The following is a 17,984-nucleotide window of genomic DNA, read 5'->3' as shown; positions in this document are numbered from 1 at the left end:
TCAAGTACAACAAGACCCAGCTATTCCGTTAAAAAAAATAGACTTGGTGTGTATTCGACGGACACAAAAAAACCCTCTACTGACTTGCTAGGGAATGCTTCAAAACCCTTCTAAGTTATGGTGCAGCATATTAGGTGCTGAAATCAAAAAAGGAAAAGGAGCAATTCTGCATGGGTTAGGGTTAAGAAGGAAATGTTCCACTACAGTTTCACATTAGTGTTATTGTGAATGTTATGTATATTTGTTACATGGCTCTCATCAGTGATTGGAAGGATACTCTTCAGTTCTGCCCAGCAGTTTCTGACACTCAGCTATCTGTCTCCTGGTGTGGGTCACAGGCAGGTGCCATCCTTCAGATACATAAGACTTCAGAGCTTCTTGTAAGAAGGTTTCTGCCCGCTCAGGGTCTCCCTTCCTCCTATTAAAGACACATGAACAAATACATAAAAGCATTACTCTTTTCTTCTTCCCACTGTCGAAAGGCCCAAAGACAACTGCTACTGCTTACTGCTATCCTATTATCCTGCATTCTTGTTCAAATATGTTATTATTGACTTAGAAGTGCAATATACTTCACAAATTGGTGTTGTTGTTGAAAATAAAATCCCACCTGTGCATAAGGAGGAATTCAATTTCCGACACTGAATGGATATCTTTGCAGCATATGTATTTATCAACCACAAATCTTATGTTGCCTTACTTAATTTCAGTAGTTTTTGCCTTAAAACTCAATAACACATCTTTTAGGCTGGCTATGCTTACATCTACTCTAATCTATTGTATCTTTCAGACAAATGTGAGACTGCATCCTAATTGACCCATCTAATTGACCCAGCAGTTACACTTTTCCTTACATGTAGAATTCAGCCAGACTTTTCCCCACCAGCCTGGCAGACCTCAGCCGGCCAATGGCCCGATACATTTCCATAGCAGCATGAGAGAGTTCCTGATGAAAGAAGGAGCCAACAATGTGGTGATGGAGAAAGAAAGTGTAAATGAGCAGAAAAAGAAAATCATATCAACTGGTTCCAGGACATTACATAAAAACCATGCTGTTTCCGTAAGTGCAAGATAGAGACTTACAAGATAGTGCCTTTCAAAAGCTTCTACTGACGACAAAGCTTCTTTCAGCTTTTTGTAAGGGCTCTGTAGACTGTTGACTGTGGAGGAAAACAAGAGGCGATTTGAAAACCACTTCGTTAGTTTTGTTAAGCTATTGGTTATTTTTTCCTAAGTTATCTTTATATCAAACATTAAAAATAGCCTATAAGTCACTGACAAGGAAATTCCAACGCTAAGGGTCCCTGCACACACAGTGATTTAAAAGAACTTGTGCTGCACAGACCAACAGAGGCACTGCTTCATGTTAGCTGTAAAGGCCTGTATATTCTGCATGTGCTAATACTTATAATCTCAAAAACTGTTGTGAAACAAAAAGACAGACCAAAATCACAGAGAAGACTGAAACTTCTAACCTCAATAAGTATCTGTGACTGTGTAAAAATTGGTTAAAGATTCTTTTATTTGGCCTTGAGAGAATTTACTCACTGGGATATTTCAAAGACAGACACTTCTTTCAACAAACTGTGACAACTAGAATAAGAACAGGTCTGATTAAAAACAAAACAAAAAACACTTTTCTTTGTCACGATTTTAAGCCAATGAGGCCCTGTCAAATTTCTATCTATCAAGTTCCCAGAGGTGGTCTTTGTCATGTGAATTTGCCCCAAACAACTGTGGCGCAACACAGAGGGCTCAGTTCTTCAGTTCCCCATTTACAAGCCATGTCTTGGCCAGCTTATTCAATACCATAATGTAAATTACCATTTTAACACTGATGACACTCAGTTGTACATGCTGATAAAACCACAGATCTCAGAAGCCATGTTAATCTCACAACTCGTCTCACTGACATCAAAATCTGGATGGCCAAAAATCGCCTTAAATTTAATAATGTTAAGGTGAAGGTCATTCTCTTTGGTCCCCTAAATTCTTTTAGAGCTGTTGGTTCTAATCTTGACAGTCTCTCTATTAATATCATCCACGTTGCTAAGAATATGTAGCCAATTTTACACATGCATTGGTGTCCTGAAATATTCCAGAGATCTTCCTACATTCTCATCTCAACAAATTAAGGAGCCGCATCGACTATTCTTGGGAAGTTGCAAAGAAAACACTGCAATTCTGCATCACGTGCTGCCCTCTGCGTGCTTTAGATAGTTGTTACCTTGCATTCCAATCTGGTAGTTTTGCTGGTAAAGTCAAGAATGTTGTTCAGTCTTGAGTTTTTTCCATCTTAAGACCATTAAAAAAAATCTGTGTACATATATATATATATATATATATATATATATATATATATACACACACAGAATCGGTGACAAAGGGCAACTCTGACGGAGTCCAACCCTCCGACCAACCGATTCTGTTCATAACTTTTATGGACTGAATCCTCAGAATCGGGTCTCTGCTTTTTGCGGATGATGTGGTTCTGTTAGTGTCATCGGGTCGTGACCTTCAGCTCTCACTGGAGCGATTCACAGCCGAGTGTGAAGCAGCTGGGATGAGAATCAGCACCTCCAAATCCGAGACTATGGTTCTCAGCCTGAAAAGGGTGGAATGCTCTCTCCGGGTCGGGAATGAGATCCTTCCCCAAGTGGAGGAGTTCAAGTATCTCTGGGTCTTGTTCACAAGTGGGGGACGAATGGAGCGTGAGATTGACGGGCGGATCGGTGCGACGTCTGCAGTGTTGCGGGCTCTGCACCGACCCGTCGTTGTGAAGCTGCCGAAATGGGTTTCCTCCGCAGGGTGTCTGGGCTCTCCCTTAGAGATAGGATGAGAAGCTCAGTCATCCGGGAGGGGCTCGGAGTAGAACCGCTGCTCCTCCGCATTGAGAGGAGTCAGATGAGGTGGCTCGGGCATTTGGTTAGGATGCCCCCTGGACGCACGCCTCCCTGGTGAGGTGTTCCGGGCACGTTCCACTGGGGAAGACTCAGGACACGTTGGAGAGACTATGTCTCTCGACTGGCCTGGGAACGCCTCGGGGTCTCCCCGGAAGAGTTGGAGGAAGTGGCCGGGGACAGGGACGTCTGGGTTTCTCTGTTAAAACTGCTTCCCCCGCGACCCGACCCCCAGATAAACGGTAGATGATGGATGGATATATATATATATATATATTTTTTTTTTTTTAACTGCTGACTGACAAAAAATGTTGTCTATTGTCACCCATGATAATTGAAATTCACTATACTCAGATATCTGTCAAGGCTCCCTCCATCATTTCAAAGTTAATCTAAAAAACTGCAGCTTGACTAGGAAAAAGGCATGAACACATCACTGCTTGCTTCCCTGCACTGGCTCCCTGCTGGAGTTCATATTCATTTTAAAATCTTATAACTCACTTTCAAAAACTTAAATGGCTTTGCCCCCAAATACACTCCACTGACTCAACAAAACCAGTTTGCATGAGCTGAGTCATCCCCATCTGGCATGTGTGAATTAAAAAGAAGGAACAGTGGCGGGTTAACGAGAACGTCTGTTTGTTTTTTTTTGTTTTTGCTGATAATGTTTGCAAACAATATGTGAAAAAACCTCAAGTCTGTGGTCACATTCAAGTCCCTCTTTAAAACTTTTCTGTTTGTGAAAGCCTTTAGCAATTTCTGATACATTTGTCAGACTTTTCATTATTGCGTTTTGGTGACCTAATAGACCTTATCTCTTTTTGTAATATCGTTCAAAAAAGTGCTATACAAACTGTACATTTTTATTATTATAATTAATTGGCTATATAAATAGAACTGAACAAACCATATTTATGTTATATTTGAGGCAGAAAATGGAAAGTATGGAAAAAATTTTTTATTAAAAACAAAAATAACAATACTGGTGTAGAAGAACCAGAAAGACATCCAGTCAGCCCTGAATCAACTGAACTTCTGCCGATTAAGGCTGACTGGTGCTGAATTGCAACAGTGATGCAGGATACTTTATAAAAAACAAAACAAAAAAAACAAAAAAATATGACACTTCTCTTAAGGATATTTGAATAATCAATTGATGACTCAGCACCATAAAAATCAATGGAACAAATTCAGATGTGAAATTTCTTTTAAAAATGAAAGATCTATAAGAACACATACACACACAATACAACTACACAACTCACCAGTCTCAGGCCTTTCATCACCCAGTCCTGCCAGCAGATCAACAGTCCTGTTCAGATCCTCAGATGTAGGCCCTTTCTCTGACACTAGACCACAGAGTTCCCCAAGAGACTTAAGCTAGAGAGGGCGGATGACAAAGTGAAGAACAACAAATATCTATTATCTCTCTGCTGTTTTACTGACCGAGTGAAATGAAAAGAAAATTACTTGGGTCGGGACTTTAACACGTTAATTAAGATTAACTACGTGAAAATGGAAACATTAAAAAAAAGTAACTCATTTTAATTGCACTTATTTTTGCACTGCGGAATGTTTCTCACTGAATGAGTTTCAGGCATACCGATTATACTGGTGCACCAACTAACGTTCATGACTTCAGACAACAGCAAACCACAGTGAACAATAGTTAAACATGAACAAAGAAGCTGTTGAGACCGCTTTGGTTGGCCCTGTGGATGGGAAATTTTGTTTTAAAAAACAGATGAATGGGATGGTCGGTAGCGTAGTAGTGGGTTGTGCAGGCACCCCATGTACAGAGGCTACAGTCCTCGCTATTGTCGGCTCCAGTTCGAATCAGACATCGGACAGCCTTTTACTGCCTGTCATTCCCCCTCTCTCTGCTTTCTGTCTCTTTTTATCTGTCCTGTCCCATCAAAAGGCATAAAAAAATAAATTTTAAAAAACGGACGGATGGATAGAAGCGTCAATAAGAGCACGTTTGGTTAAGTACCACCATGAAAAAAAATTATGTTTTGTTGCTTAAGTTTATACGTTCAGTCATTATTCAATGGTATACTAAAATCCATGTGAAAAAAAAAATTCTTCTCACTGTTCTCAGGTGAAATAATTATATGCAATTAAAATGCGATTAATTATTTACAAAGCCTTATCCTTCATCCTAAAAATAAAAAAATTATACTAGAACAAATGTTTATGATTGAAACAGCTCTGACTATAAACATTAATAGTTGACTTGCATTTCTTGCATGAAAAAAGTGTAATACTAACCAGTTGGTGGAGACATGATCAGGCACTTCCTAAAAATCCCTTTACAATGTTAATATGAGAATTTTTTTAAGTCAAGGTCAGTTACAAGGTATCTTATTCCTATGGTGTACTGAAGGTATAAAAGTGATTAAAGCCAAAAATGACTAACCTTGTCAGTAGCGTAGGCCCAGAGGCCAACAGTATGGGAGCAATTTGCAGCTAACTGGGCCTGATCACAGCAGCCTTCAATCCTGTGCAGAACCTCTAAGCAGCTGAGAAAAACCCAACAGTCCAGCGCTCCATGAACGACCGAAACCTCAACAACAAAAAGCACAAAAGATATTAGAATTAGTGGCACTGGATAGATTTTCTTAAGTACCGTAAATGCCAGACTATAAGTCGCTCCTTATAATACGGTGCGGCTAATATACTGTTTTTTTCGGGCTATAAAGCGCACCGGGTTATAAGCCACAATATCAATGATTGACTGCTAACGGGTCTATTTTCAAACATAAAGCGCACCGGGTTATAAGGCGCATTAAATGAAACAAAACTCAGATAAGTCAAACTTTATTCAACTCACTTGTTGTACTGCATGACTGATACCGTTGAGTTTGAAAACTGCTTTGTAAGCATGTCTCTTAACAGGAGCCATTTTTGGGGCAGCGGGTATAGAAAATTAATGAGTGAATGCACACACCTTAACGTTGAAGCACAGACTGTATTATTCTGCGAGGCTCGTGACTACGGTGGCCGTAATGTTCAATCCATCAAGCAGTTCAGCTTTGTCGCGTACTAAGGCCGTGCTAAAACATTTTGACAGATTTTTGAGCGCCGTGTACAACATAAAATCGGTTCTAGGTCAGAAAGCACAACCAGAATTAATTCATTCATACACCGCATTTTAAGGCGCACTGTCGATTTTCGAGAAAATTAAAGGATTTTAAGTGCGCCTTATGGTCCGAAAAATACGGTATGTTTTTTCTTTTTTTTCTCATGCCACCAAAAACATTTTGCCTCGCAACATTAGACCAATAAAATTAACATATAGTTCACAGTGGTCCAATGAAATTGTACGACAAATCAAACACACTTACACTACCAAATTATTGTAAATCGGTCATTTGTACTCACCCTCAACATGGAAAACAAAGAAATAAATGCATATGATGCAGCTTTTAAAATCAAAGGCAATCTAAGATGAGATTGTGAGAGCGACAACGAAGAGACTGAAGTGAGTGACGAAATTGTGAGTGGTGAGAAGTAAGTGGCTGCTCAATTCGGACACTGAAGAAGATGACTTTGATGGTTTTAGTGTACAGGAGGAAGATGGAGAAGGCGATCAATGACTTTTCCTGGTAGGCTACTGTCTTTTTTTTTTTTTTTTTTTTTTTTTAAACCAGTCATGTTACAGGCACTTTTCGAAAAAAAAAGCATTTGCAGTATGTATTTGTTTATGTTACCATATGCATTTAATCAAAAGTTTATCTTTCTTTGTAAATATTTCATATTACAATGTGGACACCCGCGGCTTATAATCCGGTGCGGCCTATACAAATACAAAATGGATTTTCTTTTTAAATTTAGAGGGTGCGGCTTATATTCAGGTGCGCTCTGTAGATCGGAATTTACGGTATATGAAAAAAGCCATCTGTGACTCCTGTGTACCTCCAGCAGACATAGCTCCTGGACACAGTTGTGGAGCAGCTCTAAGGCTCTCTGAGTGACTTCCCAGGGTCTCTGGAGGAAGATGAGTAAAGTGCACTGGCGAGAGAACAGGTAGCTCCTCAGGTCTAACAAGCTGGCCTCTCCACGCTGAATGCTATCCCTTTTTTCCATATCAATTGGTCGCCGTAGCAGCAAGCCGCTCCAGTTACACACAGGGGCGCAGAATGAGCCGAGCCAGTTAGCCGTATCTGAGAACAGAAGCAAACTCGTTAATACTAAAACTAGAGCATAGTTGTGATCTTGGAAGAGAAAAACACATGTATGTATGTATGTTTATATTAATCAAGAGGACAGATATACTGAAACCAGCCGTAGAGTGGAGATTACATACCTCCAGCTCCAAAGTTAAGGACGTATTGAGTAAAAAGAGCATCTAGTTCATCATACTGGACTAAGGCATCCTCAAACTGCTGCAGCATCTCAAAAACAAAGGCCAGCTCCTCCTGTACAATCACATACATACAAAAGACAAAACTGAACTGTAACTGAATGTAATAAGACTGAAAACAGGCGCAGAGAGGAAATAGAACCACAAAAACTTCCTCAACAAAGCGTTGAATTTGTTTTCATCTGGTCATCCTAATAAAGTTTAATGAAATCATCCTCAAAGACATGTTGGAAATAAAATATACAGTCAGCTGAAAGGCATCTTTTTAGCCTACTGTCTACGTCACTTTCTGCACACAATCCAATTCCCCAAATCAGCACCCACCTGTCTGTGCTTTCTTTTTTTTTTTGTAAGTACCTGAACCATGAAGTAATCGCAGAAACTCCAGCCGGGCTGGGTACGTTTCTCACGGAGCGTACGCATGTCATCTTCGAAGCGGCCCAGGTTTTTGGTGAACGACATGAGAAGGAGAGTTCTCAGCTTCAGCAGCAAGGAATTCCAGGATTCCAGCGACCGAGATGAGTCCTTCAAAGGATCTGACAGAACCACACACCTAGATCACAGGACAATAACCTTCATTTACACAGGGAAGTTGAATACATAAGGAATACATGTATTTACTCCTTATGCTGCCTGATATGAGAATACATGAAAAGGAAAGCATTTTCATTTCCAATAATGAATTCAGATATTTTTAAAAGAAATTTGAGTACATGCATCTTTCTAAAAATTCCAGAATCTCTGTGTGGCCTTCACACTGTAATCTCCATTCTTGACACTCATTTGCCCAGAATATTTCTGACTTGTTAGATGTATTGCTAAAGACATCTAAAGACATCTAAAAACATGTTTCAGAGGACTAAAGACAGGACAGTGCTGAGCTTCAAGTCATTTGACTGAGCTATTTTATTCTGTTATGCTTTCAGAACAACAGACTATCAGCATCCACATAATCAGTACATTGGAGTTCCACCAACACAAGCAGCTCTGAACTTGTAGGACACACTGCAGTGAAATGTGAACACAGGTTGGCTTCAAACATATATGACTCCTATTCAGCTTTTTTGTTAGCCATAATAAATAGAAAATGGATTCGTAAACTAACTTGGGCTTCAACCAATTGTTTCAGCACTACATATTATCTCATTCCACATCATCCTTTACAGAGGCAGAACAATCTCTTTTTACTGTTGGTGCAGCAAAAGAAGGAACTGAGGGCTAACAATGGTTTGTGAATTAACCATTTCTTATCATCGAATGTAATTTTATCAATAATTTTTTTTTAAATCAATATTTTTTTTTAATCAATTAACTTATTTAAAAGGGAGAAAGTCTCTAACCTGTCATTCTGCTTGTTGCAAAAGTCACTACGGATTTTGTCCACAATGGAAGAACGAGGCAGGATGTTCGTCTTGTTCTTCTTCTTTGTGTCATTAGTCTCCACAACGATGATGACCCAGTCTGCTGAGCCATGGGTCCGCAGACTGTTTTGCCAACGCATCATGTCCTCCTTCACCGAGCTCTTATATATCTCTGTGTCCTACAATAAAAAAATATCATTCAGCTTTCCGATTAGTAAACACAAGCAACTTGTGCTACAAGAGAAAATGGACCAGACTCAGTGAATAATCCCTATATAGACCAGTGAGCAGTGCTGACCAACACGGTGGGAACCTCCTTTCATCAGTGTTTCGTTGGGCCCACAACACCTCCAGGAGGATAGACAGTGATCACTGGCGTCCCAGAGTCACTCTCCTAATGCCAGCCCTAAAGTAGTGTGACAAACACTTCAGCTGTTTAGATGACTGCATTGCACAAAAGCCCCAAGGAGTTGTCAAAGCTGTTCTAAATTTATTCTGTGGCATGACGACAACCCCAAAATGGACAAATCAGAAATACATAACTATTTTTAGCCACATCAAGGACAAGGAGTCCTGCAATAGATAGCATGAACGACACATAGCTCTGATGTCAACATTATGGAGTCAGTGTGGGATTCAATTAAATTCAATTCAGTTTTATTTACATTGCGCTAAATTACAACAAACTATATCTCAAGGCACTTCAATAATAGAGTCCAATTCAAGCCAATTGGAGTTCAATTAATTATAATCATAACATTACAAGAGTCTGAGGTGTTCATTCAGCCTCCAAACTAAAACACCAATCTTTTGGGATATGATGGCATCTGTGGCAATCCACATAGACTCCACCTGACAAAAAGCGATGGATATAAAAAAATATATGTAGATATTCCTGGTACCAGACACTCCAGGGCACCCTCATGTGTTCTTTGGCCTCACCCTGACTGGTCAGAGCTCGTTAGTCAGCATGATGAAGACCTACTCAGTATTAGGCAAATGGTCAATGTTATGAACAAAAGTGCAAAAGCAATGGAGCAATCAACAGGTTAGGAAAGTGCTATGTAGCTTAACTCTAATCACGGATTTAAATGAGAATTGAGGTATTCTAAATTAACCAGTATGGCCCATTCATTTTATTCACATGATAAATTAGCTAAAAATAAAAATGTCCTGTTGCCGAGAGGGTTGTTGCAGTAACTGCAAGTTTGTAAGTCAGCCATATTGAAAGGCCACCTGCAGGGCATTCCAAGCTATTGTTAAAACCGCAGTGTTTGTTTTTATTCTTTATTCGTGATTCAGTGTGAATGTGGGTCTCATGAATGTTAAACAAGTACCTAGCAGAAACAATAGTATTAAAGCTTTGGCACCACACATCAAGGGGTAAAAATTGCTTGCTTAGACTGCTGACATGTCATGCAGCCAATATCTCTCCCACCTAGTCTGACACCAAGTGTACAGTGGAGCAGGACAGACTATTTCTCTATTTCTTTGTTTATTCATTTTTGTCAGACCATGGTTGTCATTTTTCTACAATATTTTATTCAAGAGTGTCAAGGATGTAAGTGGGGTAAAGCATATTGACTCATAGTACAGCTTTGTTTGATGACGTGACTAAGTGAGTGCGGATCATGGGAAGCTTGGCTATAGGTAGGGAATGTCGGCAGTATGCTATGAGGGCAATATATTTTACCAGCAGAACAAAAGTTCTGGTAAAACCCATAAGCTTTCCCATTATCTGATAAAAGAAAGACACTTCATTGAACTGCTATTAAATCAATCAATCCTCAGGGTTGCGGGGGGGCTGGAGCCTATCCCAGCTGCCACTGGGTGAGAGGCAGGGTACACCCTGGACAGGTCGCCAGTCCACAAAGGGCCACATACAGACAAACAACTTGCCACGCTCACACTCACACTCACTCCTAGGGTCAATTTAGAGTTACCAGTTAATCTGACATGCATGTTTTTGGACTCCCCGCACCTTGGCTCATATCATGAGTTGATATGGATGTGCAAATGTGTTCAGTCTGGGACCATTGCCGTTGGACAATGCACTACAGAGTTAAAGCAACTTCCTGTCTCGTGGCGATTTCCTGGTACAAGTGGACAAAACTTTAGTCATATGAGAATATTTAGTTAAACGTTTAACGGTGTTGACACACATTTAATTTGAAATATACTTCCTGTGTGTGACAGATACATTTATGTTTTAAACGTAGTGATGAATAGATGTTCTATGTGGCAGTTACAATGACTTCCTGTTAAATGACAAAGCATCAAAATTTGCCATGAATGTAAATGGTGAATATACATAAATTAAGTAAAGTAGTATCTTGAGTCAAAGTCAAATAATAAAATAGATCACTTCCTTTTTACAGTGGGTGGGTCTAGTGTTGAAAATCTTTTAATCATATATATCTGTTAATTGGGACAACGGTGATGAATCCATGTAAATTTCATGGCATTCACCATTGTAGCCACCTTTAAAAAGGTGTGCCCTCTGTTGCTGCAACTGTCACATCATGGACTGTGTAGTTAAGTGTTGGTGACACTGAACTTGTTACAGTAACCTATCAATCTAATACAACCTGCAAGTACATTACTTTGGCTGAAACATTTTTGCTTATCAGTGTGCATGTTTGTGCACAAATTTATCCATTCAAATAAACTGCATATAAAAGTTTTATCAGCCCCAAGTGCAGACAAGTCATTTCACCAGAGTTCACCAACTCTGAAAAAAACAAGATTGTGTACACACAGTTGTTTTGAGTGGGAGGCACTGATTCCCACTCTTCAGTGTCATCAAAGATTTAACAGTTTAACTGTGTTTTCAAACCAACCTGTTTGGTTGAAACAAACTTGAGCCTGTTTCTCACCAGCCCGGTAACATGGCAAGCCAGAAAGCAGCATTTCAACCCTGAGCGCCCTAAGTCTAAATGTGGTTAAAAAGCCTGGCATGCAGGCACTGACTCCATTCTCTAATTTCCACCATAACAATGCAACTACACATATGACAACCTCTCAGTTTTATAAAAGCAGACATCCTTCATGTGCACTGTATTAAACTGCAGTACTGCACTGGCGTGTCTATATCATATACACACAGGCCCATTACTCCCAGTTGTTGGGAAATGTCATGAGCCACAAGATAATGACAGCACTTCCTCAAACTAAACTGCTTAGTCAGCAGCAGCAGGTTCCTACTTCCTTTATCATTTTTCTACAACCTGCTTTCTCTGTACATTCCTTAAAATCCTAGATGTCAAGTTTGGTTAAGGCTGATGACTGCAGGTTCCCAAAAGAGGATCCACTAAAGCCAAGTGAAAAACACAAACAGATGAGAACTTAACTTTTTTTGTATATATAATTTATGTGAAAATTATCTTTCCTGTTCCTTAAAAACATGTTTTAAAATGTTTTCCAATTTTCAACACTTTGTCAACTTTTGCACACATAAAGCTTGCATACATGCACATTTAGGAGGAAAAACTATGGTTAAGAGATACTCTGCGTATTTGGTAATATAGCAGATAAGTCATAACAGTTTGACTGGACTCAATATGTAGTAAAGTTCAAGTTATACTAGTGTAAAGTCTAACACAAGACCAGATTTTTGTATTTTCAGACACAAAGTGAGTATTACAGAGACTTTGCCGACTTTGGAATCCGCAGGACCCTTGTCTACCCTTTAATTGTCCAGGATCCCCGATCATCTACTGTTGGCAAAAGACTGCAAAGCCCTCAGAATACTGAACAATTTCCATGCAAATTTTATAGCGGTTAGAGTTAACAACCTTGTCATCTCTGCTTAGGAGCTTTGCTCTGCCAAACAAACTGGGGACAATACTGCTTTCGGCCCCCTTGTTACACGAATACCCTTCAATATAAGCTGTAATAGCTGTATGTGAAGCTGTAATAAGGGTTCACAGAGGAGCAGGTGATTAAACCCATGTCTAATCATCCTGCTCTTAACAGAGTAACTGCAATATACAATTGTGTTATTTGCCAAAGAAAGAAAGAGGGAGTATTCATTTCATGCATTTCATTACAATATTAAGGTCTTCAATCAGACAAGAAGACCCTCAAAGAAACTTTAGATTTATAAAAATTCCATGATTTGGGTTATCTGCACTCGATCTTCCAGCCAATCAGAGGAGTGTCACTGTGTGTGTGTGTGTGTCTGCGTGTTTTTAATCTACTCACACAGCAGTCTGTCCAATAGATGTGGAGGAAGGGGAAGGTGAGAAGAGCCTTGTTGCCCTCCTTGGGGAGGAGCTCCTCTTTAAACTGGACAAAATTAGCTTCTAAGTGGATCATTTTTGGTGCACGGCCATAAGTCCTGCAGCGAAGACAAAGTAGAGGGTTAAAACATCCTTCTCTGTCAAATTAAGTAATTTTATATTACTTAATGAAAAGGTATGCCTGCTTTCTATCATTTTAAGCGTAATTTAAAACACAACAATCAGCCTCATAAATTCCACAAAAAACACAAGTACTAAAGCTTAAGTATTTTACTGGACCAACAGTTATTTCTGAGGAGAGTTTTTAACCACTTTCCATTCAAGTAAAATTGACCTAAAATGCCTATCCATGGCATTTTTCAAAGTATATTGATATCTGAATTGCTAATTAACAGATACCTGTAGAGGATTATAGTTACGAGCGATAAATAGAAAACAAAATCAGAGCACTTAAATTTTATAACAGCACAACGCCACCATCAGTTAGATCATAAGAATCTCGACTCGCCAATGAAATATCTCATGTTCACAGCAAGGTTGTGTGGAAAATGTTTATGTTTATGCATTTAGCAGACACTTTTATCCAAAGCAACTTAGAAATGAAGATATACAAGTTATATAAAAAAATAAATAAAATAAAAACAATAAAAAAATAAAAATAGCTGATGGGCCATCTGTCTTTCATAGGGTTGAAAGAAAATTGAGTTTATTGTCTTGACTACTGCTGTTCTTTATCAAATCTCTTATTAAAAGAAACAATGTCTTTATCTGAGAGTATTTACATGTACAGTAAGTTTACAATTTCTTGACTACAAAACACTGACAGCAAGATATAGAAAGTAAAATATATAAACTTCCCATAAAAACATACCCAGATTCCCATTTCTGGGGCTATGTTTATTCACTTTGATTCAGGTCACTATAACTCTAGTAAAAGGTAATAGTCAATATTCTCATCCTGAACACATTTAATTAGGTGTGTCACCAGAAATTCCTCATATCCTGAAAATTCCATCCATTTTTTAGCACTAGAAGATAAAAAAAAATACAATGTAAAAAACGTCATAAAAAGGCCAGGAATAACTTTACTCACCAGATTAGTTGATAAATGTCAAGGTGAAACAATGTCTGTTACAGTATTTCCACACAACAAACAAATGAGAACCCCATTCATCATGTAGACAGTGTGTTATTGCTTTTACACTGAAAACATACCCCCAACTTGGAATGTGGATTAAGCCATAAAATACTGCAAGTTTTCCCAGAACATTAATTAAAAACCTCTGTCATAAAGTAACAAGGTCAAAGAAATAGACTCTGGCCTGAATCATTTTGTGTCTTTTCTGTTGCTGTATCTTGGGAGCTTCATATCATGGCTTTGCCAAAACAACCAGTTTCTTCCCTAGTGCTATTTGACCAAACCTGTTGATGTCAGAATGAATGAATATATAGCCTACATCCTTACACGCTACTCCTTATTCTTACTACTAAATATGCTGCAAATTCGTTTCATGTATTGCTTAACTGCAAAAACTGTACTGATGTAAAATCTAACTTTTCTTTATAAATAATTGTTCAGTTTTAAAAGCTTAATATTATGCCACCATATACAGACATTTTCTAAAAAATATTTTTATATCATGAATTTCTTAGTGCAGAACTCACCTCCTCCATTCCATTGGCTCCCTGGGAAGTTGTTGAGCCAATGAGGTATACAGAGATGTAAACAAGCCCTGATCTCCTGCACCTGCAACAAAAAGGGGAAGATAAAGAACCACAAAAATCAAAAGCACCGCATGTAATATGTTCTGTGGACGATGATCTGAAAAGCTAGTAATACTAATTGTGACTACAAAAAAACTGACCAAAAATTAAAGATGATAAATAAAAGGATTTGATGAAAAACTGAAAATATGAACTCTGCAGGACTTAGACTAATTGAGAACAAAATGCAAAGGGAGGTTTCATGCAAACATGTTGAAAAACATAACAAAAATCTTAAGTGAACAAATACTTCACAATGAAAGACAATTGTCCTTACAACACAAGAAAATTCTTAAGAGTCCAAAGAAAACCCAGAGCCACAATTTTCTTTTGTGACTAAAACCAACAGAGAATGCTGACATTTTGGCAGGACAGTCATTAAAGTGCTCTCTGCCACTGTATCTGATCTCTCCTGAAAGCGATGTGGACCTAGATGATGTGCTTCATTTGACAACTAAACTACCTTTCTGCCAATTTATATCAGCCTTTTCAACATAAAAATCCATCTATTTGCAAAACACAAAGATGCTTTTCTTCTCAAACTTTGTTGGAATTTCTCATTCTTTTTTGTGGTTACTTTTGTCTCCTCTGCTCATTGACAGGTAAATGCCTGCTTCCAAAAAAAAAAACTTGGAAGTTGGTCTGTATGGCATCTTCTTCATATGTCTCCATACATTTCATGCCTTTCTATTGTTACTGTGCTTTACGCTGGGAATGACTAGTCAAACTGAAAAATCCAGTAAACATTATTAGAAGTGTTTCAAAATTACAAAAATTTCCTCACATGCGTTATGATAGACAGCTATAAATCTTTTCTTCGGAAGTTTGTTCACAGCTCAAGTCATATTATTAATAGATCCAACATTTAAATTTCATTAGATGTCATTAACTGAAAACGTCATCTGTGCAGATGTAGTACTTAAACGGAGCAAAAAATATTTTAAAGCAGCCAAGCAGGAAGGCCTTTCATATAAATATGCTCCATTCTCCATATTACTGTCACTCAACACTCAAGCATTGCAACATGCATGTATACAGTATCTGTTATCACCAAAACCATCATCCCTGCCATAAACCCTCTGAGTCACAAACTGCATCAGCTTTTTCACACAGAAGGAAAAACATTTGGCCCCAATCCCAATTTGTTTCCTTGGCTCTATCCCTCCGTTTCATAGAGATAAGGCGCTCCTCTTCTTATAGGTTGGCTTGCTGTTAAGATGATCCCTATCTCGGATCCTCTGACACTGCTGAATATGAAGCATGATCCCCAAATACCACATTAGTTTTATTGTAGTAATTCCCACAGGCCTCCAATCCGATATGCAAACCACAGTCCAAAATAAAAAAACAAAAAAAAACAAATGTATCTGTCACACACAGAAAGTATATTTCAAATTAAATGTGTGTCAACACTGTTTAAGGTACTTGTTTGAATTTCACTGAGAGTGGAAAACATCTAAGGGCCGTTTTATACCTTCATAGAGGCAAACATTGCGGCGCCTTGAGCCCTTGCAGACAAATGCCGTCCTTTAATACATCACAAAGCACTTCGACTTCTGTCTTTTCCACAACATAGTAACGCTAAAGGAACAACAAAAGTACCAAAACAACTAAGATCATCCAAAGTTCAGACTGTACCAAATATTTATGTCAATGCACCCAAGTGGCTACAAAACACTTTAGTGAACATACAAAGAACTTCACCCCTTCATGAAATAAAGCATGTTTGATGAATGCCATAGAAATGCAAAAGGAAACCTATTATAATACTCTTTATCCTGTATGGATGTAAATACTGTGCAGAAAGAGTGTCAACACTTAACCTTTAAGAGAGTTGTGTTGAATCCAGAGTTTGAGTGTTAGGCCACTATGATTCCCAGTGCTGACGATTAGGTAACATCATTGGACGCAGTTTTTACTATGTGGCAAAGAGTATGACCTCACTGTTGCATTGAATTCTATGGGCAAATAAACTGAGTAATTTGAAAATGGGAAGTTTGGGGAAAGGGGAAAGGAAGATAAGAGGCAAAAGGAGCAGAAGCTCAGTTGCTGTAGATCTGGCCCTCAGGCAGCTTCATGTATTCCTTGCATCATTACAGCCAATAATTTTGAATGTTATTCTTACATTTCTTAACTGTCTGCATGCACTGTGGTTTGGTGGTCTTTTCACATTGTCAGTTTGGCATTAACCAGTGAAATTCAGCTTTAGTACGCTCCAAACAAAACTGAACTTTGAATTTTCATCAAACACAACCTCTGCCAAACAGACATCAAAATGATCTATGTGACCATGTGAGTCAATCCTACACTGATGGTCAAGAAAAAGAGCAACATGGCTCATCTTGCTTGTGAATGCAGAAGAGGCAGCTTGTCGCACACCCCAAAGTTTGCCTCCAAGCCTACTCTTTACACTGAATGTAAAAATGAAGTCAATGACTAGAGGGGCATCGGACAACTGTGACCCCATTCCATCCCTCAGCCCCCGCTCACACACAGAGTACTGTTTTCTGCATACAAACTTATGCAGGAGATCATTTACACACACAAAAAAAAAAAAACTCACAGTAAAGTGGCCTGTGCCTTTTCTATGGAGGCCTCAACTTTTATTTGTAATGGATTTTACTGTTAGAATTTGACAGTTTTATAACCCCTTTTGGCATAAAATAAAAACAAACGATAAGAGGGTTAGGGTTCGGTAACAAAATTACTTGAAGTTACACATTGACTTTACTCCATTGTGTTTGCAGTGTCTCAGTTAAAGTAGGTTTATTTTGTACTGTGACTGCACCACATTTTTTTAAATTAGAAAAAGTATCAAGTATTAAAGAAAACTACTTCCAAGAAGCCACCACAACAAGATTGCAGGCACTGTAGATGTGCCTTCATTAATTTGTTTGAAACTTTGGCAAAATAACTGGCAGATGGTAGTTGCCTTATCAGTCAGATGAATATTTAATCATGAATATTACAGAAATTTGCTCTAAAAACTTGTCAAGACTTGTTAAAAACCTACAGGAGTTCACTGTGATTCTGACAAAATTATTAATTACAGAACACAAACACCAATGTAAAACTAACAGATGAACAAGCTGTAATGTCAACAGTGTACACCTGAGGCAAGACACCTGGCAACTCTTCAGAAATTTCCACTGGGCTTTAGTTTTTTAATTTGCCACCTATGGTAAACTATCACGACGATTTTCTGACTTCACTGTGTCTCTGTATGTTCTTGCACAGAGGCCAGGTACTAAAAATGGAGCGGTCTGCGGTGTAAAACGAAGCTGGAACCCACTCCTAAAATATCTCGTTTTAACAAGCTTCAATTAGATTCAAAGGGATTTCTGAATGGTGA

At 38.6% G+C, this 17,984-nt stretch overlaps 1 protein-coding gene across 1 annotated transcript in view; it reads right to left on the bottom strand.

Moving 5' to 3' along the window:
- The window catches only part of trappc10 (trafficking protein particle complex subunit 10), a 32,548-nt gene that overhangs the window by 13,993 nt on the left and 571 nt on the right, over nucleotides 1-17,984 (bottom strand). The window contains exons 2-12 of the mRNA XM_072396554.1: nucleotides 14,534-14,615; nucleotides 12,831-12,966; nucleotides 8,607-8,806; nucleotides 7,624-7,819; nucleotides 7,210-7,321; nucleotides 6,819-7,066; nucleotides 5,320-5,466; nucleotides 4,166-4,280; nucleotides 1,084-1,160; nucleotides 855-946; nucleotides 278-418 (exon numbers count right to left, since the gene is read on the bottom strand). Coding sequence (XP_072252655.1) covers nucleotides 278-418; nucleotides 855-946; nucleotides 1,084-1,160; nucleotides 4,166-4,280; nucleotides 5,320-5,466; nucleotides 6,819-7,066; nucleotides 7,210-7,321; nucleotides 7,624-7,819; nucleotides 8,607-8,806; nucleotides 12,831-12,966; nucleotides 14,534-14,615 — 1,546 coding nt within the window. The remainder of the gene's footprint in view (nucleotides 1-277; nucleotides 419-854; nucleotides 947-1,083; nucleotides 1,161-4,165; nucleotides 4,281-5,319; nucleotides 5,467-6,818; nucleotides 7,067-7,209; nucleotides 7,322-7,623; nucleotides 7,820-8,606; nucleotides 8,807-12,830; nucleotides 12,967-14,533; nucleotides 14,616-17,984) is intronic.

Source organism: Leuresthes tenuis, unplaced genomic scaffold (assembly GCF_036924035.1).
Source record: "Leuresthes tenuis unplaced genomic scaffold, fLeuTen1.0.hap1 SCAF_12, whole genome shotgun sequence".
NCBI lineage: Eukaryota > Metazoa > Chordata > Actinopteri > Atheriniformes > Atherinopsidae > Leuresthes > Leuresthes tenuis.
The sequence above is the reverse complement of the archived record's forward strand: the minus strand, read 5'-3'. Positions and strand labels throughout refer to the sequence as shown.